We start from the raw sequence: 22019 nt of genomic DNA, 5'->3' as shown, positions 1-22019 counted from the left end.
AGCAGCAGCAGCAGTAACAACAAGAACAATAACAACATTTTTACTTGCTTGTACATAAAACAATACGTTTGCAGTAGTTAATGCCGATGCTTATGGCTTATACACATCGTGTCAATGTTCGTCTAAACAAAAAAACAGTGGGAAGATGTCAGAGAGGGGGGAGTGGGAGGGAGAGAAGGAGGAGGAGGAGGAGGGGGGGGGGGGGTGATCTGTGGCGCCATCATTGTGTGTCGTTGTAAACGGCATTTGGTATTGATTGAGCATATACCAAAAATTGTGGCGATTTTTTCATTGTACTTTTATTATTATTATTTTTTACTTGCAACTACAGAATATTTTTATTTTTATGTTTATATATATATATATATATTTTTTTTTTTTATTGTCGACCCTTTTAAATGTGTAAATAAAGCAAACGAAAAATTATAATAAAAAATAAAAAAAACTATCAAAACATAATCGATGAATTTTGGTTTTTGTGTGAAATAACACAAAAATATATTTAGAATTAATCTCTGACTATATTGATTTGATTTCCATTATATACTTTTTAGATTGTTATAGTTATCTGTGGATATTTGTATATCAGATCTGGTTACTTATTGCTATATCTTTTCTGTGCAGCCGAGCAAAGGAGGCGTTGACGCTTGTCAATGACTGTGTTTGTTGATTTGTTGTTATTATTTTTGTGGCATTCAGATTTAAGAAATCATTTGAGAGAGCAACGAGAAATTATTTGAAGAACTTTTGGAAAATGTTACTGAAACGTTTGCAAGGATTTCAATGGCGCCCATTGATGCGCCTCTATTCATCTGAGCTTGTCCACAAGGTGAGTGCTATATATATCACAATGTATATATATAATAAAAAAAAAAAAAAAATAGGACTCGTTTATAGAGAATCTGCGCAAGAACTTCAAGGAGGATGAGCTTAGTGGTGTTGTGGTGCCGACGTTTAAGAAGGCCATGCTCTATCCCGATGATATAGCAATTAAGGATATATCTGGTGAATTTACATACTTTCAGCTCTTCATCACCGCCAAAAAATTGGCCATACAAATCTCAAATTTTTGTGGCAAGTACTTAAAGCAATATCTAAGCTGGAATCAATTTGATGATGTTCTTGTTTTGTTGTTTTGTTTACAGGCAGCGCCTCGCAAATGAATGTGATATTCTTGTGCTCGAACAATGCACTGTGGATAGTTATGCAGTGGGCGTGCTGGATCTCTGGCCAGGTGGCTGTGCCGCTCGAGCCGAATCATGCGATCGATGAATTGCTTGGCCAGGCCACCGATTGCAAGGCTCATCTGGTGATTGGCACACCCGACAGCGAGACAATCACCCAGGAACTGGCACAGAAACTCCAATCGGCCAGCATTGTGGTCGATCACAGCTTTGTGCCCACCAAGGAGAGCATCTCCTCGACGGCCATGTATGCCAGACAGTTGGTTGGCCGCGACAACGATCTCATACCAGAGAGTATGCTGCCCAATGACTACTATAACAATGCACCAGCAATGCTGCTCTATACGCCCAGCTCATCGTATTGTCGGAATGGTGTGATTCTCACCTATCGCAATATTGAGGCGCAGATGGATTGCCTGACAGCCAGCTGGCAGTTGAATGCCAGCGACAGCATGCTGCCCATCATCTCGATGAATCGCATGCATGCAGCAATTGGTGCACTGCTTGGTGTCGGTGGCAACATAGTGTTGCATCAGAAATTTGAAAGCCATATTGCTTGGCGCTCACTGCTGGACATTAATAGTCCCTCCAAGCAGCGTGTGAACATCTTTCTGGCCATGCCCATTGTGTTCAAGCGTCTGATTACCGAATACGAAAAGATGTTTGCCCAGGACTCGCGCATGGTGGAGTACATCATCAATCATTGCAAGCATAAAATACGTTTGATGGCCACCGGTTTTGGCCTGCTACCGGAGACGGTCTTTTATCGCTGGCGCGATTTGACTGGACATAATATCTACGAGTATTATGGCCTGCTGGAGACGGGTCTGGTGCTGGGCCCCGTGCTCGGTAAGCAGACCTTGTCCGACAATGCTAACTATTATCCGGGCACATTGGGTGCACCGCTTGTGGGCGTCACGGCGCGTCTGGTTAATAGCCAGGGTGAGCAGCTGGTCAGCTCGACGAGCTCGAAATCCGAAGCGAAATCATCGGTGGACCCTGTGCTGCCCGGCTCCGTTGTGGGCGAACTGGAAATAGCCGGTGTTCATCTCTATCCGCTGCGGGTATCCACCAATCAGCCGCTGTTGGAGCAAACAACGAATCAGTTCATCAAAACCGGCGATATTTGCGCCTATCAAAGCGGTTGCTTCCACTTCCTCAGCAAATCGACGGATGTTTTCAATGTTGGCGGCTATAAAATCTATGGGTCGGAGATCAAGAAGGCCCTTATCTCGCATCCCGGCATCAATGATGTTGCCGTCCTCGGCATACCCAATAAACTGTGGGGTCATCGCTTGGGCGTCATTTGCATACTGTCGCCCGATTCGAAGATCGATGTGGAGACGATCAAGACATATTGCTATAGCCAACTGCCGTCGCATAAGCGACCCACAATATTCAAGACCATCGTTGCCAAGTAATAAGCAAACAATTTATCGATCTGTCAGTCAAGTAATCAATTTATCTAATTATAAATTGATTGATAGATCGTTCATCCAAAAATTTTTGTGTTTATCGTTCTAGCAAAAAAGACAACAGCAAAGAATTATTCTTTGATGGACTTGTTGATTGTAATCAATTGGAAAATTGAGTTCAATGTGCCAACATATAAGTTTGATTAAATTTTGGGATATATGTGTGTATTTAATTGAAAACTTTTCTTATCTTTCTCTTATCTTTGTCAGCTTGAGTCATGATCAGTGACGAATTCCCTTTCTGGTTCATTTAATGTGGTTCTGGAAGAGCAAACAAGAGCAATGCAATTTTTAGCAATACTCGTTAGTGGACAGATACATAATTAAACACTTGATTTTATATGCTCATCTTTATTACACCCTTGCATGAATTAGATGCAAGTATTAGGAAATGCTAGAGATTAAGAATGTTCATAGTTGTAGTCCACATCTTCGAAGGCGGTGCACAGAGCCGGATGATCAACATTTTGTCCACGCTTACATTCTTCCGCCGCTTCCTCACAGGCCGTATAGACGGGCCGGCCATAAAAGTTGGTGGTGGCATAGTTGCAGGCTACTATGTACATGTGGAAATCATCTTGCTCAAACGAGGACATGGCACAGCCGAGGCCGATAGAGCGCTCCTGGACAACCGCCGTAAAATGGCCAATAACGCTATTGATGCATTCAATTAGTTACTGCGATATTATTGTACTGTATATGAATACACTTACGGTCCGTCATAGTTTTCGGGATACTCTGCCAACTGCTCTTCGGTGACATACTGCCCCTCATTGGCCCATTCCTGGACAACTTCACGCAGAACGTCATGCAGATCCGGTGGATCCATTCCCGAGTACCCAGACATATAGAGATTCTGTCCGGAGTTCTTGAATTCCTCGGTGTTACGGCATTCATCGTGCTTCAATATGCACTGCCTCACATTAAACTCGGCCACTTCGGCGAGCTCGGGAATCCATCTCATAGTTGCCATGCGGCACGCTTTCACTGGCAACAAGCCATTCCCGCTGGCCCATTCTTGGCGCACATCATTGTGTGCGTCCCTAAGAACAATCTGCGCGTCCCTATCCAGTTCGATCAACTCGGCATCCGCCGGACAATCGTCCCCCCAGTCCTGCAAGTCTGAATTGTGAGAGATGAAGAGTGCAAAATCAGTTGGCACCACTTACCCCATCGTTGTCGCAACCGATGTGTTCCTCGCCGGCGTCACAGAGCTCGGGATCACAATAGTCCGTTGCCTGACTGCCCGCCAGCAGACAGAGTACAACAATTGCCTGGATCATCATCACCATCATCCAACAGTTGTAGCTGCGAAGTTGACTGAATTTGCTGTTGACCATAATGGAACTGCTTGTGTTTCAGTCGTTGACTGTGCTCCTTATAGCCCTCACTCACATGGCTAAGAAACGTGATCATTAACAAAAAAAGTCGTAAAATCCGAGTAGGTTGATAAGCTTAATAGCGTTGGCAGTTTGAACGCAGCTTTAACTTAATTGAAATAACCGAACTTCAAATAAGCCATGATAAACAAGTGGCAGCGTTGCACTCGAGCATAGCCGACTGCAGCATACTCAGTTGCCAGTTGGAGTTATGCCAGCTGAGTTGGCCAAATAACCATCTTGTGGGAAAAGCTAGGTGGGAAATTGTTTATTTATCCTTTTAATCTTGGGCGGCAGCTGCTAGCAAACCACCTTCCAAGTTTAGTAACTTAACTCGTGGATTGATCCGGAAGGAGAAGGTGTCTTTGAAGATCAACTGACTTGGGGGCAATCTTGCCCGTCGACATTAGTCCGGTTGCAAAAGTTTCTACCAGTTGGGGAGCTACCACGGAGAATGGTCTCAAATTCCACCTCCATGGGATACAAAAAGTGGATGAAATCGATTGAGTTTCCTGCTAATGTTAAAAATGTAAATTATTTATAAACGTGAACAAAATATAAATACATTTCTAGAAAATTTCTCAAGTTAACAAGTAAGAATGCTGCAGTCGAGGCAGCTCGACTACGGGATACCATGAACCCATTTGTTAAATATATTACTCTAGTTTTTATGGCCATCTTTTCCCTTAACAAGCTTTGCACATTTAATCTAACCAGATGTGAAATGGCTTTCATTTTTTATGGCTAGCACGGGTACTGAAAAAAAAACAATTAAGTCCAACCAAAATCACCAGTTTGCCATTAGTGGGTGGGTAGTCGTTGGCCTCTATTACTATCGGAAATCGATATGTGACGATATTTGTGAAATGAAATAAGCTGGATCTGCACGAGGTATACGAGAACAGCCAAACTTAAAGTCTCTAGCTATATTAGTCAGACGCACAGACGGACTCGACTCGGAATATATATACTTTATGGGGACGGAAATTCTTCCTTCTGCGCATTTTCTAATGTGTTCAGGGAATAAAAATATTATCTATCTTTTTAATGAAAGTTAAAACATAAAGCAATCGCTTATCATCTCAGATTAATGAGTTTTCTTCGGTAGCACAAGTGAATATGAAAAATCTGAAAAGATCGGCTGGAAATATCTTAAAGTTAAGCGAAACCAAGAAAATGTCTGAAATATGCAATTTGTTTTCTTGAAACGAAATAACGTGTCTGAGTTGTTTTCTTAGGATTACGAGAAGTTTCGATTATTTACTGGTTAGTTAAAACTCCTCCATTGGAACTATTTTTATAGCTAGTTTCTTTTTAATTAGATCCAAACAGAGTTTGCTTAGCTTATTTATATTTCTTTTTATATCGAAATTCCAAAATTTATAGCATGTTTGTTGGACTGGGAATGGAGCCGTCAATCACTTGCTTGAGGACGTTAGGCTATCTGGAACCCATCAATCCGTCCCGAGATCTCACAATATTGGATTGGGATGACAATGTGGAGATGTCGCTACTGCTGGTGATTGGATCTGTGATCTTAATGCAGCTGCTGCTCCTCATTTATGTTGTCCTCAGCACCGTGCAACCTTGCGTCATCTACCGGCAGCAGCGCAACGAGAGCAACCGTCGACGGTACCGCAACTTCATCGTACACCGCCTGCTGGCACAGCTCGATCAAGCCCTGATGCGGCGCCCAGACGCTGGCGAGGAGCTCAACTCGTGTATTGAGGCCAAACAGAGGGCCGAGTCAGCGATTCGTTTGTTCTGGTGCGATGCCGCAAAGGTGCTCTATCCCGAACATGAATTGGACTCATTGACAGCCAGTGATATGTATTTCGTCCTCCTGGACGAGGAGGCGGAACTGAATTCCGCTGGCTATGCCAGCGTCGATTTTAATGTAACGGCTTCATTCCTGGAGAGCCTAATGTATCCAGAGCGTGCCAACACTTGCCGTACAAATCAAATAAAATCGTAAAACACTCACCAAGCTCTGTTCTTGTCTAAGCCAAAAGAAGCTCGCTGCCTGGCAATCGAGTTAGGTAAATAAATTCAAATAACATTTAGATTTATATTCCAACAATTCGAACATTACACTCGCACACAAAACCAGCTAGAAACATTACATTAAATAAGAATACATTTACAAATATTTGTTTATATATAACACATTAGCACGCTGTCAATATGGATGCATGGCCTCGCATACCTTCTGCTATGTACAATTAATGACGAACAGCAAAAAAAAAAATATCCCCAATGCATTTTGTTGGTTCACTTCTTGAAGCAGATCTTGAGGATGCGTATGACTGGCGCCTCAAACAGTGCCGAGATGACAAATGCCGAGCAGAAAGAGACAACAGCATTGCCCAGAAATGTGGTCAATATCATGGGATTGTTCAGATGCACGGTGCCGCTCATATGCGATGAGCAGATGAACATGATGATCGGATGGATGAGATAGGCGCAATATGTGAGACGCGATAGAGGCCACCATACCCTATACGACAATATCGCATTGACGGTGGGCGCCATTCCCCAAAAGCAGGACAGCACAATCCAGATGAGGCCGCATCCAAAGGCCGTGTGTCCAACGCCCACATAGAAGGCGGTATTCAAGACGCTCAGCTCCCCCGGCCACACGCCAAAGATGACAACGAACAAAATGCCCAGGCTGCAGGTCCACAGACTAAGATTGAGCCGTCTTGAGATTTGTGGCGGCGTCTTAAACTTGTACAACGCATAGCCAGAAAACATGCCTGTGTGTAACAAAGAGGAGGCAGCATGCAGTGAGTGCGTTTATTTGGAGTAGATATTGTTGCACAACTTACCCACTATGTAGGGGCCGACACGCTGCCAGGGTTTGTCGTAGAGAAAGTCAAAGGACTCGAAGGGCAGCGCCACCTTATGGGTATACTGATGCTGCAGCGATATGATGCCTGCAATGCTCCACGAGCTGACCAGGAACACAATCAGCGTCACTGCCACAATCCTGAAGTATCTGAAATGTGAACAACAATGTATATAAGGCAAGATAGAAACAGAAAAGAAAATCTTATGGAGAAGATACGTAAACCTTTCGCTATAAGAACTCAGTTCAAAGTTCTCCTCTTGAGATTATAATTTTGCTGTGTTGCAGGAGACCCTGCAATGTGGCTAAGGACTCATTACTAAGCGACACTCTGCCCAAAATTGGAGAATCCCGCAATTTGAGAGTTTTCCCTTAAATTCCCAATCGATTTGCAACTTTAGGCAAGGTTGGTTTGTGAGCATGCAGCAAAAAGTCAGCTCTAATAATAATATATGACTGACTTACTTTCTGGATAATGCGAGTAAAACTGTTGACATGACATAGAACTGCATATCGTTGGCCATATACCAGCTCCACATCATGCACATCTCGTGCTGCGGAAAGAAGTTGTTGATGTAGAGTATGTTGCGCCACCAATAGATGCGGCAAGTGTTGTGCTCGATCTTGGGCGGGTGAAAGAACGGAGAATCCAGAAGAGGTAGACGGGCGTGAGGCGTAGATAGCGATAGAATAGCATCATGAGCGTGTCCAGGATGCTGCGCCTAATGAAGCCACTGGGTGCCGCCTGAAGTTTGCGCTCCTGCTTCACATACAGCAGGGTGACCAGCAGGCCGCTGATAAAGAAGAACGAGTCCACGGAGAAGGTGGCATTGCCAATGATCTGATACCAAAACGAACGTTCCGTAATCACGCGCTCAAACTAGATGATGACGATGATGAAGAGTGAGAACCAAATAAAGATGATGAACTTGCTTAGTAGAAGTATTTAGATTAATATCAACCTTATTCTCGCCTATGGCAAACATTTGCAGATACGTGTGCACCATCATGGTCCAGAGCACGGAGAAGACGCGCAGCCCATGCAAACAGGATGTGTGCGACTGGAAGTGGGAACGAGATGATATGATGCATATAGAGATTGTAACTGGGCGTAAGTCAGACTTACCTCCTTGGTCTTGTCTATGTTCAATATGGCCTTGGCATTTGTTTGCAGGGCAAAGCACAGCAACAGCTGCTGATGCAAAGCTGCAACGAAAGTTGACAATATATATTTTCGTAACTAACATTTTTGACTGGATTCTCAATGTGTATCACCTATTGGCTGCTCGGCCTCGTAGGTGCCTGGCACACCCGTACAGCTGCCCGTCTCCACCTGGTAGTCCGTCATCTCAGTCTTTTCTGGTTGCCTGCCCACTGAGGTGGATGCTGTGGTGTCTCCAATCACTGCCTCTGCTGGATTAGCAGCGGCATCTGTATGCCGCATCTGTTGCCTGTTGCCATTCATATCGACTTGTGCATCCAGTGTGGTATCTGTGCTCACAATGCCATTGCTGCCCAACGGACGCATTTGGAATAGCTCAAACGGTTTGCCATAGTAGGCGTTCTCGTAATCTCCACCCTTGTTGGACGCATCGCATTTGGCGCTTATCGCTGGTATTGGTGCCGCAATCAGCCGACGATCATCGATCTTCATCTGGTAATATGTGGCCACTATCATCACCAGCAGCAGCGTTAGCAGAAAGCTTCTACAAAGTTGAGTTAAGTTTTGAATTTTCAATTTGAAGACAGCTGGTTTACTGTGGACTCACATGAATATCTGGAACTTGAGCTGACGCCAGTGGCTGTAGAGGCCGGGAACGGTGCGAACACGCAGTACTCGCAACGCCGGCTGCTGGACATTGGACCCATTATGTGCTCCCAGCATAGTCAGCATGCGGGCATAGGGATCGAGGGACAGTATGGACTGGACATCGTGTGCCGAGCATGACTTGGGCAGACATTCGCCCAGGCTCAAGGCTTGCTGCTGTGTGTGTGTGTGTGTGTGTAAGCGAAGGTGAATGTTAGAATGTTACTGTCTGTCCGAGGTGTCTAACATCATACCGATCGATTGAGACGCGGCAAGTGGAGACTGATGTCTGCCACATAGAACTCCAGCTCGAAGTGTTTTCGGTCCACATTGGACTGCTGCCGGTTGAGCTCCAAGCAAAAGGACAGCTGTCCCAGCCACTTGTCATTGCCAAACAGCAACTGGCCCCGATATCGTCCCGATGCATCGTACGCTGTAATCCGAAAACAGTTAAGACAGGGACTTGAATAGTTCCCAGATGATAGGCAGAAGTCCGCTAAGGTTAGTGTTGTTTCTGTTTCTAGAAACACTATTAAATATACTCTTATGAATTGTGGCTAGTCCCCTGAGCTTTCCAACTTCTCCAATACACATCAGTGATCAGATCACTAATGGATCATGCAATGAATGTAAATAAGCTGTAGGAAATGCGTTTACAGAGCCAGAAAGACCACTCACTGATCAATTCAAGATGAATAAATATATGTTGAATTTTGAGAAACTATTTCAAGGTTGTGCATCGCTTTACAAAAAGAAATGCAAATATATATTCTTAAATTTCTCCTACTTATTGAGTGGAAAACTGTGTCCCAAAAGATATTGAAATGCCAGAAAGTCTGTGAACGATCATTAATAGTTGCATCAAATAACTTTTACAATCAGAAACAACTAAGTGAATAGTGAAAAACCCTCGAGATCGTTTGTGGTTTGTTAAAGAGTCTTAAGATGGAAGAGTCCACTCGCACATCATTGCATCCTAATGAATTCCACTGACCTTTCTGTGCCCACTCGTAACTGGAGTGGAGTGCGGTTAAATATGCCTGCATCTCGAGTCCGCAACCAGTGCGAACATTTGTGCGTATCTCGGAGATTTGCCAATAGAAATGATCGTACAGATTGGTCATAATTTGAAAATAGTTGGCCGTGCCATAGAGACTGTCGGCCATGGTGCTTCCGGTGGCATTTCCGGTGACATTGCTGCCCAGATATCGACTGATGCTATTGATGGTGCTGCCCAGGGTCTTTAGCTGCATATCATCATCGATCTGTTTGAGCAGCTCGCGACCCTTTTTGATGGACGGCTTATTTCGGAGTATCTTCAATATGTGTGTGCCGGATGTGCTTGTTGTGGTTGGTGTTGTGGTTGTAGTTTCCACTGCTGCTGCTGCTACTGCTGCTGCCGCTGTTGTTGTTGTTGTTGTAGTTGTAGTTGTTGTTGTTGTTTTAGTTGGTGTGGTGGGCTGTGTGGAGCTGGACTCGGGCAACTCGGATATATTCACATCGACTGTGTCATTGTCGTCGGGATTTAAGGGCATGTAACTGAGTCCAGGTGCATTGCCATTGCTGAGGACGTGCTGCTCCTCACTGCTGAGATCACCCTTCTTGATGACCTCATGCTCCAGATCCTCAAGGTCGCCCAGGTTGAAATCAAATGTGACCGGATGCAGTTCGTATTCCTTGAGCGTATGCGGTTGCTTCACATACTCAATGCTGGGCAGCACTTTCTCCAGCGGCAAATAGGGTTTCTTCTTCAGCGGCTTCAACGGCAGCACCTCGTGTGTGTTGAGTGTTAATGGTGGCACCGTCTCGTCCTCAGTCTCATCGTCCCCGTTGACCTCATGCAATACGGTGACGTTATCCCTGCTCGTGAAACGATGCACAGCAGCAAAGACACCGCGTCTCGCTGTGGAGGCCAGCGCATTGACATCATCCAAACTAGTTGCCGTTTCAGTAATTTTGGTTTGATTTGTTGCGTTCTCAGCGACAGCGCCTTGGCTGGTGAGGCTCAGGATCAGGAGCACGAAACCGAACACAAGTCCAACCCATAGCCTCGATGACCTTGACATAGTGTCGCTGGAGGCTGGGCGTCTTCAACAACTGCTGCTGCTTCTCCTCGTAGCACCTTGGCTCTTGGACGGACTCCTCGTTGTCGTGCCGGGACTATCGCTTGAGTGTTCAGCAATTCGGACGGAACTCTCTCTCTCTCTAATCGCTTGCCTGCATTTTGCTTATCATTTAATACTTGGGATCTGCGTCAGTTTGCGATTCTCACTTCTTGCTGACATCGTGTCCTGGCCTCTTAGCTTTAGCTCATTTGAGCATTGGACGGACGTATATCCTACATATTATTATTATATTATTGAATGTAATTTCATCATTGCTTAATCTTAAAAACACTATAATGATGCCACCCCCATTCCCATTCCCCTAGTGCACATAAAGTTTATGATCAGATTTTGTTGTGGTTGTTGCTGTTGTTGCTGTTGTTTGTACATTAATGGCTTTAATTGTTTCTAGGCGGTCGCAGGTTGCTGCGGATTGCCACAGCCTGGCGCAGCTGCTGTGAAAGCAAGCAACAAGAGAAAAATTACAAAATTTCCTGGTTAAACTTGTTAAACTTGTTGTTGTGACCAGCGACCGCTGCCAAGCCGAATGCCGAATGCTGATAGCTGGAAAATGCTGCTGCATCGATTGAGCCTTTCTTACATAACTTCCGCATCGCGCCATCAATTCGCATTCGGCTTTGATGATGATCTTCGCCACTGCACTGCACTGCACTCGCAGTTTTCACCTTATTATGCAATTTCTATATTATGATCTCAATCGATCGTTCATGCGCCCCAAATACACGCTTTGGACATGCCAATAATTGATGGAGTGTAAATTGAGGTGACTCCACCTCAGTCGTTAGTCCATTATCTCTCTCGCTCTGATGATGATAATGATTTGGGATCCGAATTGGAATTTGTATTTGGAGTGAAGGTTATTTCAAACTAATTAATCATCTGTGAGATAGTTAAAATCTGGCCTACATTTAATCCATTTCGATACGGACATTTTCGTATCCCATTTCATCTGTTATCCTTCTGTATTTATGTCAATAGACAAGTGTTATCAATTAAATGATGTTTTCCAATTGAGATTATTCAAAAAGCTTATAACTTGAATTGGGGTACTAGCATAGATATAAGTTTCTTAAGTACAGAACATAACCCATAAATTAGTCCTAGTTTTGTCCAACAAAATATATCAATTTTGTTTGTTTTACTGGACACAATAAATCAAACTTTTACAGGTTTTATCTGTAAAGTCAAACGAAGCTTAATAGCTTTTATACTTAATCAGCACCAATAAAAATAATTAATCTTATGTGTAAAACTCTATATTTTTGTATGCTGTAAAAGTTTTCTTTTATTTGAAGTTTACATCTGCCCCATCCATTGTCACTTGAAGCTGTTAACCACTTTAAATTCCCTCTGTTAAGTCAACAATGAAGAAAGGAAAACCAACTCTAAACAAAGTATTATTTCATAATTTTAAGTTGATTGCTTGATGAAGCTTATCTTGCAGAGATTATCCTCTCCTCTATGCTGGTCACCAAAAACAAAATACATTTCAGATTGTGTCTTTAGACCTAAGCATCTATAGGGTAAGCCAAAAGCCTGTCCATCTGAAGTGTGTTTTTATTCGCAGCAGCCAACTTGAGCCGGAAATTACTCGAATAATAAACTGGGTGACTTGGCTTATTGTAGACCGTGTGAAATGACTGACTGGAAGTTAAGATTTAATGGAGCCATTGATTGCTCAATTCACACACAGTGCCATTAGCATGTCAGTGTCGTTGGGCAAATTGCCCATTCACTGGCCACAATGCACCAGCGTCCACTGAAGATGTGGGTGGTATTTGGCCATCGAATGTGGTGCAACATATTGCAATTCAATTGTTTGGCAATCGTAGTAGCAGCAACAACAGCAATATGTACAATATAACAACAATAGAGCCACGCAATGTTGGACACAGGTTGGGTGGTCTTTGGGGAGGGAGGTGGTGCGATATGTGCGCATTGGGTGGTAATTGGAGTGGTAAACAATAACAAAAAACCGAGTAATGAACAACAAAGTAACACTTGAAAAAAAAAGAGGTACACAACTGCTAGTTGGACGACAACGTCCACCTTGTTTTTTATGGTATGGTTTTGTTTATATATGTGGATATGTTTTTTTTTTTTTTTTTTTTTTTAGGACTTTAAGATGACGACCGATGCTCAACCGAAGCGATGAAAGTAAAAACCGCAACTGATCAGGCGCCGCAAAAGCTGGCAGCGTTGCAAGCGAACGGACGGCCACAAAACCATAGCCGAGGTTGCTCGCGAACCAAGCCGAGCCTTGGCTGAGCTCAGCTCAGCTGAGTTGAGCTGAGTTGAGTTGAGCTGTGCAAATACACGCAGTCGTGCATATGCAGAAGGGACGATGCGGGCGGGGGTGCAAGACAGGTGGTGGCAGAGACGCAAATGCAGTTGCAAGTGCAAAAGTCCGCCTTTGTGTAACTCTGGCTATGCGTATAACTGTGTGTGTGTGTGTGTGCGAGGCGAGTGTGAGTGTGTGGAAATGCACAATAAAGCAAACAAGCAAAAGTCATAATGTGCACTAAAAACCAGGCGAATGCAATTGCCATGGAGGCCATAAGCTGCTCCAAAGCTGGCTTTTTCTGCCAGCTATCCCAAATGAAAACGAAATGTATGGATGCAGTTTCTTATTGGTAAAGAGACATGCCGGAGGGGTTGGGGACGTGGTAGGCATAAGAGCGTGATAGACGCGCTGCAGACTCCAAACAAACTAACAACAACAACAACGAACGAAAAAAAGGCATGAACTGAGCGCACTGACTAGCCAGCCAGCCAGCCAGCCAGCCAGCCAGCTAACTCCAGGTGAAACGAGCCATTGCCATTCGCTGCAGCCCCGGCCACCCCGGCATGCCTCCCGCACGCCTGTTGGTCAACTGGCAGAACTAGCTGGTGTGTTCGACAAAAAGAAAAACATGTCGCAATTCAACAAAAATGGTAACAAATATATCATGAATTTTGTACGAATCAAACAGAAACAAAAAGAGTTCAGTGGCAGCCCCACAAGAAACACAAGAAACAAAAACTTTCAACAGGCACACCCTCTTAAGTTCACTGCATGAATGGTAATTGTTTAAAAATAAAATATTATTTATATGTGTATAAATTTAATTTATTCGAAATTAGTCGAAAATGTGAGCAACAGGAAAATTTTAGTTGGTTTTGATTTACAATTCGAGCGAATGTCTCAGCCGGGTTTTACCAGGTTTCCAGGTGCCAGGTTTGCTTCGTCATTGTTTCGTCAAAAAAGAAAAACCCCGAATGTATTAAATAATCGAATTTATGTCAGTTTATACTTTCATTATAAGATATGCCAATGTTTATATTTTGCTTAATTAAGACATGCGATATTCTTTAAAGAAATAAGATTTATTAGATGTCTAAAATAGAATATTATAAGAAGAGTTTTCCTCAAGAAGCGAAAGATGCAATTCATTCTAATGCATTCCATTCAAATACACTAGTATTTGTCAAACTCGAACCTGTATATGCAGAAATTATTATTATATGTTTCAATAGTGATCCATGATAATCATTGTTGTGTTTTCGTAACCCCAACCTCAGTTTCAGCTCTGTTAATGAAATCGAAAGAGTTGCATATAATTTGCGAATGCGTTACAAGTTTTTGTCATGCCATAACTCAAAGATACAAAATATGGTTATTATGCTTAACGCCTCAGACTAGTGTGCCAGAAGATGTTGTTGCATGAACGAGTTGAGCCTTGAACATTGGCGGGTTTAGACAGTGTCGCAAAACTTGTTCAAGTCTTTACATAAGCAAGTGAATCGAATGTGCTTTGGACTTGGCTACGCTATCGATACAGATACACTTACAGGTACACATTTTGCCATGGTCATTTATATCTGCAATGGATGACTAATTGCTGTGTCCTCGAAATACGCTTAGATTAGAGTTCAAGTCGGTTCAGAATAGGACCACCTCCCTGTCCCCCCCGTCAGATATTTAAGGCCACACGCAAAGCTGCATCGAGTAGCCAATAATATAATATTTAAAGAAAGCGACTTGTTTGTCTGTTTGTGGGAAAAACAATCGCGGCAGGCACTGCTTCCACCTGAAATGGGCGGTATCATTTAAAAACAAAAGGGGGCGAAAGCAATTGCGGCCAATACCTTTGTTAAGTAGAGCTACAGCCCTACTGGTCACGCCTCTGCTTCGTGTGGCACGAGCCATCAACCAGGCTGCAAATGTTTGCAATACTCTGTATCCAATGCGATAAACGAGTATATTGCGTATGAGAAATATCCGTGTGGCGCCGGATCAACTTTCCAAACGAACTCAAACTTGGAGTATGGAGAGAAAAGAGTCCAGAATTATCTCACTGAAACAAGATATATATTTTTATTTATTTGATTTTTACTTATTTATATTACTTCATTTCATGTAAATTAAATACGATCAATGCTTTTAATCGTAAATTCACTTTTTAAAAGATCGGAGGGTCTAATATGTATATTGTAATTTAATAATAATTAATTAATTTTGTTTTTAAAATCTTTTTTTTTTTATAATCAATCTTAGACTCTCTAATCGAACAGTTAACGAGCGAAAGACATTTCTGCAGAGAGAGTATTGCGCAGTCGAGTTGCAGTTGCTTTTCTTGTAATATATATTTTGTGGCAAGCGTCTCCGTTCCAATGACGGGGCACAACGGGCGTCGAGGCAAGCGAAACTTGCTACCAGTGCCTAGTGATAGTCGTCCGTCGTCATGAAATGAAGTGAGTGTGTGTTCGAGTGTGTGTACTGTGTATTGGCTAACCGGCAGTGTGATGCAATTTGGCAGACATTCAGCGATTACGATAGCCAGCGTGGTGGTAGCCAGCTAGCCAGCTAGCCAGCTAGTCAGTTAGCCAGTTAGCCAGGCGCTGATGGCGGGAACAATGCTTTCGCATATTGAATGTTTTTTTTTTTAGAGTGTTGGCTTCATTGCCGATTGCCCCAATGCGCGCGCAGACGACACGACGAATTCCACTGGGTCGACATGGACAGCACAGTTGGTAAGAGCTGATTGCGGTTTCACCTGCGAGGGCTGCGTTGTCTCCCAAATCTACTCGTACATCACATGCAACATGTAACAGAATTTCGCAATGTTTTTGTGTGGCATTTATTGAGTTTTGTTCGCATTGGCCGATCATGAAATGATTCAGTTTGCCTATTTTCAATTCAGCACTGATTTCTTTCCAAATACTGCATACTTATGATCTTTTGAGCTTTGTGTTGCATACTTCCAGGCAGGCAGGTTTTAACTCATTTGCATTTTCTATTTGCTGCTGTGCGCTTTTCAGAGTTTTGCTTTGATTGCCTGCCGATCAAAAGCTTTTTTAAAAGCAGTCTAACTTAATTTGATGTCGATATTAGCATATTAGCAATCCTATATACTGGGTTTGATCCGAATATCTTTGTAACGCTCTTCATAAGTTGGCTAAATTCAAGAGTATTCTAGTATTCGAGAGAGTGTTAACTTAATTTATTTCAATTTAAATCATGATCAAAAAGCCATTGCTTTTGAAAACCGCATAACTTTCGACAAAGTTATGGCTGTGGAAAGTTTGGATCATTTATGGTTTTTTAGGATACTTTTTATATGAAGTGTGCATTGAAATTTAGTAGTAATATTATTCTACGCATCAAGCCATGCCCAAAACGGAAAGCATTTGAACATTTGAGCAGCTTTGACAAAATTACGACTGTGAAAAGTTGCGATCCATCCAAATCAAATGTAAGCCTTAAAAGTAGCCTCAAGGGAACTCAAAAATTATAAGGCAAATGATAAGAAAGTTGAAGCAAAAGAGCTAAAATAAGCAGCGGAAAGCAAAAGCAACTCAATGCTTATTTAGTTGTTGCTGCTGCAAATGCAGATCACAAATTTTGATGTCACTTTTACTCGACGTCAATGCATTGGCTATATATACTGTATATATACATATATGTATTTATATATGTATTTAATTTGTCGCTTTTGACGCACTGAAACGCTCTCCAAATGTGCGTCGCGTTTTAACAAGTATAAAAGGCTTAACAGTTTTCTAATAAGTTTTATTTCTTGTATTTTTATTTGTGGTCTAATGTGTAAAGTGAAAAAATTAATATGTTGTCGCTGCAATGAAATAAGATCTTGATGGTGGGTAAGCTCTCTTTTATGTTTTGCCTGTTGTTGCGCAACTTGGTGCTTTTCTTATATATGTACACATATATATTATTATATATATATATATTTTTTTTTTTATTTGTAAAGTGTAAAGAGAAAGATATTGATCTATTGTTGCTGCTGACAACGGTGAGTGCATTATTTGAAATTTTCTCTTGATTCAATTTTATATTTGCGCACAGACACAGAAATATTCGAAATGAAAATGGACGTGCTTATTACATTGTACTTGTTCAAAATGACTGAATGAGTGGGTATCATAAAATCATATGCAATTGCTTTGAACTCAGTAATTGTACTAGTTGTAATTCTCACACAAATTGAATACTTCATCTCTTTGGGCGAAGACTCTAACGGCTTCAAGCAGTGCCCAATTGCGGATATTTTTCCGGTAGCTCAAATTGAAAATTAAAATTAAATGTGCTGGCTAATTTCGGGCACTCCACACACAAAAAAAAAAATGCTGCGAAAATGCTAGCAAATTCACAGTGCTGCCGGCTGTGCGGCTGTGTGTGTGTGTGTGTGTGTGTTGGGTGTGCCTCTGGCTGTGGCCACATTTTGTCGACTTTGTCGAACAGCGGGTGAAGGCGAATTATGATCGCTTTAGCGCCTAACGACTAACGGTACATGCTCCATTAGGAATGTGGCAAGAACAATCATCATCAGGCCAAAACGTACGCAAAACTACTTACAAATCATCCGAGCAAAGTCCGGAAGGGCGGTGCGGGACTTTTGGGGATATACGAGTGCTCGCAAATGAACTGCAAAAAATAATCAAGCATCTTAATGACAAGAATTTTTGATTCCATCACGTTGAAATTGCGGCAGTAGAAGTCCAAAAGAAACAATGCCAAGTCATTATTGCTATACTTAGGGTTAGCGGGTCAATGCCCAATGCGGCTAATAACCCTTTAGTATAAGCTCTGAGAGTTCTCCAACTTTCCCTCTCCTTTTGGCAACAGTACTACTATTTACTATTAAGTACCAGCTGGCAAAAAAATGAGCATTAAAGCGATATTAAGAAATTATTAATTTGCTTAGTGTGGAACACTGGAACATAGGCAAAAACAAAGCTCAACTGACAAGGGGATACTTTAGAGACGGGTCAGAACATCGCCGAGCCATACAAGTCAAAAGTGATCAGATTTTCAAAAAAAAAACCAATGAAACTGTTGGAAAATCCCTATCCAACTCGAGTTGACTCGAACAGAGCATTCTAAATTTGTGGTAATAATTAAATTCTCTCTTTGCTTTGGCAACTAAAGCTTTACAAATACCTTTAAAAATGTAGGTGGGCCAACCAATATAGGTGTATGTATCCACATCCGAGTTAATAACGGCGACTCGAATCTTTAGGAAACCGTATGGAACGATGCAATCGTGGGCAGCGATCATGTCCAGCTATTGTCTGTCCGCACAATGGTCATTTGCATTTTGGCCAAGCTGGCGCAGGGCCCAAGCCAACAACAAACAAGAATTTGTGCATAAGATTGGTCTTGATGGAAAAGGTCAATTCGTCAATGGGAAAAGAGTTGGAGAAGAAATTTGTTGCCTCTTGCTTTTATGGTAACATAACGGTTCTATTCTCGTTCCTTGACCAGAAATTCTCATGAGTTCTTCTTCTTCTTCACGTTCGTTTTGTGTATTTCTTCCTCCACTGGCTTGTTAAAGAGCCATCAGCAGACACAGCTACAATTTGTAGCTGTGGATTGTCCCTACGGTTCTTTGGGAACTGACATCTACAATTAGCCATCTACAAGTGAAAACGATGCGAAGATGATTGTTTGCGACACAGGTGTTTCTTCCACACACACACACACTCATACACACACAGAGACACACACACACACACAGAGACACACATATAAACACAGTGCTTAACTGTCATTTTGTGTTTAGTTAGTTCCGGTCAGTGGTTAAACAGCCTTATCGAATGGGCACCTGTTGTATTGCAATACTCTTGCACTCGTCACTTTGACTTTGACTTGAAATGCGTAACGCATTGCGAACATATCCTTATTTTTAATAATAATAACTTATATTCCTGATCAGCATCATTCCTAAGCGAGGCTTGAAGCTTAAACTTTGCTGCAGTCAGTATATATTTTGAAGCCGATCGGACGGGTTCACTTTATCACATCGGCCGATAGATGGTTTCTTGTGTGAAGAAAGTTTTTGTTTTGTAAGATATCTGGTTCAAATTCACTCAATATACGCGTATTTTATTTAAATGTCGTCAGTTTATCAGACTTTTCTATCAATGTTTCTTCCTTCTTAATTCTAATCAACATTATAAAAATAAGTTAATAAAGTTATTATTTAGATTCTATTTTGGCAATGATTCTATACTGAAAAGTCTCCAAGTTTATTTCGTCTTTGACACAGCAAAATGAATTTTTTGTGTTCTTGTTAAATTGGTTTTAAAAAGTTTCTGTCATTGCCTAATTAGTTCTGCCATTATAATTAAGTTTGCCTTGGCTATAAGACTTGACCAATCTGATTTTTTTTTTATATTACATTGTTACTCCAAATATGGGTATTTTTCTAACTACTACTACCTTAACTTTTACTTTCTCTTTAAGTACTTAAATGTAGCTTAAGCCACATAGCAAATTACGTCTGCAGAATCATTTCTGTGTTCTTTTAACCCACATTTTTTTTTGTAATTTTTTTTATTTTTTTTTTTTTTTTAGGAATTTTAAGCATTTAATTTCCCAAGAGCTGATTTCATTTTCAACAAAAAGCTTGTAATTTGCACTGATTGCTCTCGGTGGCCAACTGCCCCCATCATTTTGGGGCAATCGGCATAGATCTCTTTAGGCGACTAACGATCCACATGGCTCTGTGCACACATCGTGTGTACGATGGCTTATTTTTTTTTGTATGCTCTTTGTTGTGGGAATCGATGATTTTGATTGAGAATGTGGGCAAACTGGAGATTAATATCGCTCCTACAGCGTTTTATGCAATTTGTGGGTCATTAGAACAACTGAATTTTCTAAACGCTCTTTAATTTATATAATTATGTCCCGGTCCAAGCATTTTGACGTTTTAAACATGCCAAAACGGGAAGCCACAACAGCACAAGGTTCCACTTCAGTTACAGCTTCAGCTTCAGCTTCAGTTATCAGTTGGGAATGTACACAAAATGCAACCCAGGGCTGTGTGTTGTGATCTCAATCTTAAAAATTACTCTTTTGCTTTCCCTGGATTTGTTTGGTCTTGTTTGTATTTATATATTTGCTTCGTTAAAGTTGAAATTGATTTAATTGAATGAAATAGACTTGAATTTTGGTAAAAGTCCGGCAAACATATATAAATAAAATGACTATAAAAATAACTGGTTAAAATGATATTTATAGCCGTAATTGTAAGCTGATTATAATATTCGGTGTTGATTGAGAGAGCAAAGCACGTTCAAAATGAAACTGTGAGTGTTATTTTTTATAAATTCATCAACTTTTCAAAGAAATTTGTGAACTTAAAAAGGTAAATGTTTGATCAGTTTTTATCAAAAGCTTTAACCGGCAATCAAATTAAATATATAAAGTTAAAGGAGACTTTATATTCCAAAGTAAGTAAGGGGAAAATGTCGTAAAAATAATAGTTTCACATATGAAGTATAAATTTCATTGAGTTATGCTTGCTTGGAACGTTGGGTGGAGTTTCTAATTGAACTAGTTAACAAAGTCGTAGTTTTGAGTGAGCCAGAATTTCATAGCAATTTATTTAATGGGTATTGACATGCACGTACCATGTACTTACATATATGTAAGTACATGAATGTACATATGGAAAAGTGGTGGAAGGTAAACAGAAGCATTAATTTAATTAACAAGCCGCCCTAATCAGCGATCCCTAGATTTTCGATGCTCCGTTGTGGGCTTTTGGAATTGTCTGTTTGTTGATTTTTTGTGTATTTTTTTTTGTTTGTATTTTGTTTTTTTTTTTTTTTTGGTTGGTTGTTGGTTTTGAGTTCTGGTTGTGTGGTGCCAGCACGCCATTTATCTTTGACCTTTTTATTTGTATTTTTTTTTTTTTTTGGTGTGTGTGTTTTGGTATTGTGGCTAAATGGGTCATTCGTCAAGGTAACTTTCATTTAGACTGGAAAACTCAGCGAACGTGGAGCACTTAATCATAATTTCATTCTCTCGCTTTGCTACGTTTTGTTCTTGTCATTGTTTGCCGTTTTCTACGGGCGGTTAAAACGATGAATTCACTAACAAGCCTGCCCTAGGAGAAACGGTACGCGCCTAACTAATTGGATCGCAGCTTCAACCTCTCTTGATGGGGAGGGTGGCATGGTGGGGGAAATGGTTTTTTCATTTTGTTTGGTGGTATCAACTGTCAACTGGGCGTCCAAGCGTGCTCCATCTTATCAAAGGATGTGAGGCTGCCAACTAACAACGGTAAATTGAGCTGGCAACTACTCGGCCAGCGGCCCATTAGCCAGCCAAAATGCCCAAGAGGGTCAATGCTAATTTCAACCTTTTGACAACTCAACCAGCTTAGGCCCCAACTTAACTCAACTCGAAACAACAAAAACAAAAAAACCAGCTTAGATCAGCTCAGCAAACTGTGATGAGTGAGAAAATTGCGCTTGGAGGTCGTTTTCGAGTCGAGCTGGGTTTTGCCGCAGGCCATTCATTCTTGGCCTGCGAATCACTTTCCTGGCTTTAAGATTGTAATTTGAATTGAACTTTCATGCTGGTCAAAGCAAAGCAAAGCGATGCGACGCGACGCGACGAGACGCGACGCTTCTCAACGTCTCATCCCCCATTCATCGAGAGAGTCCATCAGCGGCAGCTCTAATGAGCCTGCCTTGCCACATCCGTCAGCCACAGTAATGGTGCTGCTGCTGCTGCTGTTGCTGCTGCTGCTGCTGCTGGTGGTGGTGGTGGTTGTGGTCTTGTTGTGTCGCTGTTTTGGTTGTGAATGCTTTGCTAGCCGCATATTATTAAAACTGCAATTCCGGCCACTCTTGCATTTCCCCAATTCATTTCAATCACTTATTTTTAATGATTTGGCAAAAGCCA

The 22019-nt window shown here is 41.7% G+C and overlaps 4 protein-coding genes and 1 long non-coding RNA gene across 5 annotated transcripts; 3 read left to right on the top strand and 2 right to left on the bottom strand.

The window, feature by feature from the left end:
* Positions 1-703: 703 nt before the first annotated feature.
* Positions 704-2832, top strand: LOC6565671 (malonate--CoA ligase ACSF3, mitochondrial). The gene is made up of 3 exons (XM_032738690.1): positions 704-829; positions 885-1074; positions 1146-2832. The coding sequence occupies exons 1-3, from the start codon at positions 755-757 to the stop codon at positions 2603-2605; spliced, it is 1725 nt and encodes a 574-aa protein (XP_032594581.1). The 5' UTR covers positions 704-754; the 3' UTR covers positions 2606-2832.
* A 158-nt stretch (positions 2833-2990) lies between these two features.
* LOC6565670 (antigen 5 like allergen Cul n 1) lies at positions 2991-4086 on the bottom strand. The gene is made up of 3 exons (XM_001992300.3): positions 3829-4086; positions 3373-3773; positions 2991-3313 (listed from the first exon to the last, which is right to left on the bottom strand). The coding sequence occupies exons 1-3, from the start codon at positions 3997-3999 to the stop codon at positions 3061-3063; spliced, it is 825 nt and encodes a 274-aa protein (XP_001992336.1). The 5' UTR covers positions 4000-4086; the 3' UTR covers positions 2991-3060.
* Positions 4087-5424: 1338 nt separating this feature from the next.
* Positions 5425-6021, top strand: LOC6565669. Its single transcript, XM_001992299.3, has one exon. The coding sequence runs from the start codon at positions 5426-5428 to the stop codon at positions 6011-6013; it is 588 nt and encodes a 195-aa protein (XP_001992335.3). The 5' UTR covers position 5425; the 3' UTR covers positions 6014-6021.
* Positions 6022-6215: 194 nt separating this feature from the next.
* On the bottom strand, positions 6216-10849 carry LOC6565668. The gene is given in 10 exon segments (XM_043216279.1): positions 6216-6794; positions 6867-7036; positions 7352-7538; positions 7541-7766; positions 7849-7947; positions 8013-8092; positions 8162-8592; positions 8656-8870; positions 8948-9126; positions 9688-10849. Coding segments are annotated over 10 exon segments (3144 nt in total). The 5' UTR covers positions 10760-10849; the 3' UTR covers positions 6216-6309.
* On the top strand, positions 7550-8132 carry LOC116805624. Its single transcript, XR_004365297.2, has 2 exons — positions 7550-7789; positions 7879-8132. It is a non-coding gene; the product is annotated as an uncharacterized LOC116805624 (long non-coding RNA).
* Positions 10850-22019: the final 11170 nt, after the last annotated feature.

Source organism: Drosophila grimshawi, unplaced genomic scaffold (genome assembly GCF_018153295.1).
Source record: "Drosophila grimshawi isolate 15287-2541.00 unplaced genomic scaffold, ASM1815329v1 contig_848, whole genome shotgun sequence".
NCBI classification, from domain to species: Eukaryota; Metazoa; Arthropoda; class Insecta; order Diptera; family Drosophilidae; genus Drosophila; species Drosophila grimshawi.
Note: the sequence above shows the minus strand (reverse complement) of the source record. Positions and strands in the feature narration are given on the sequence as shown.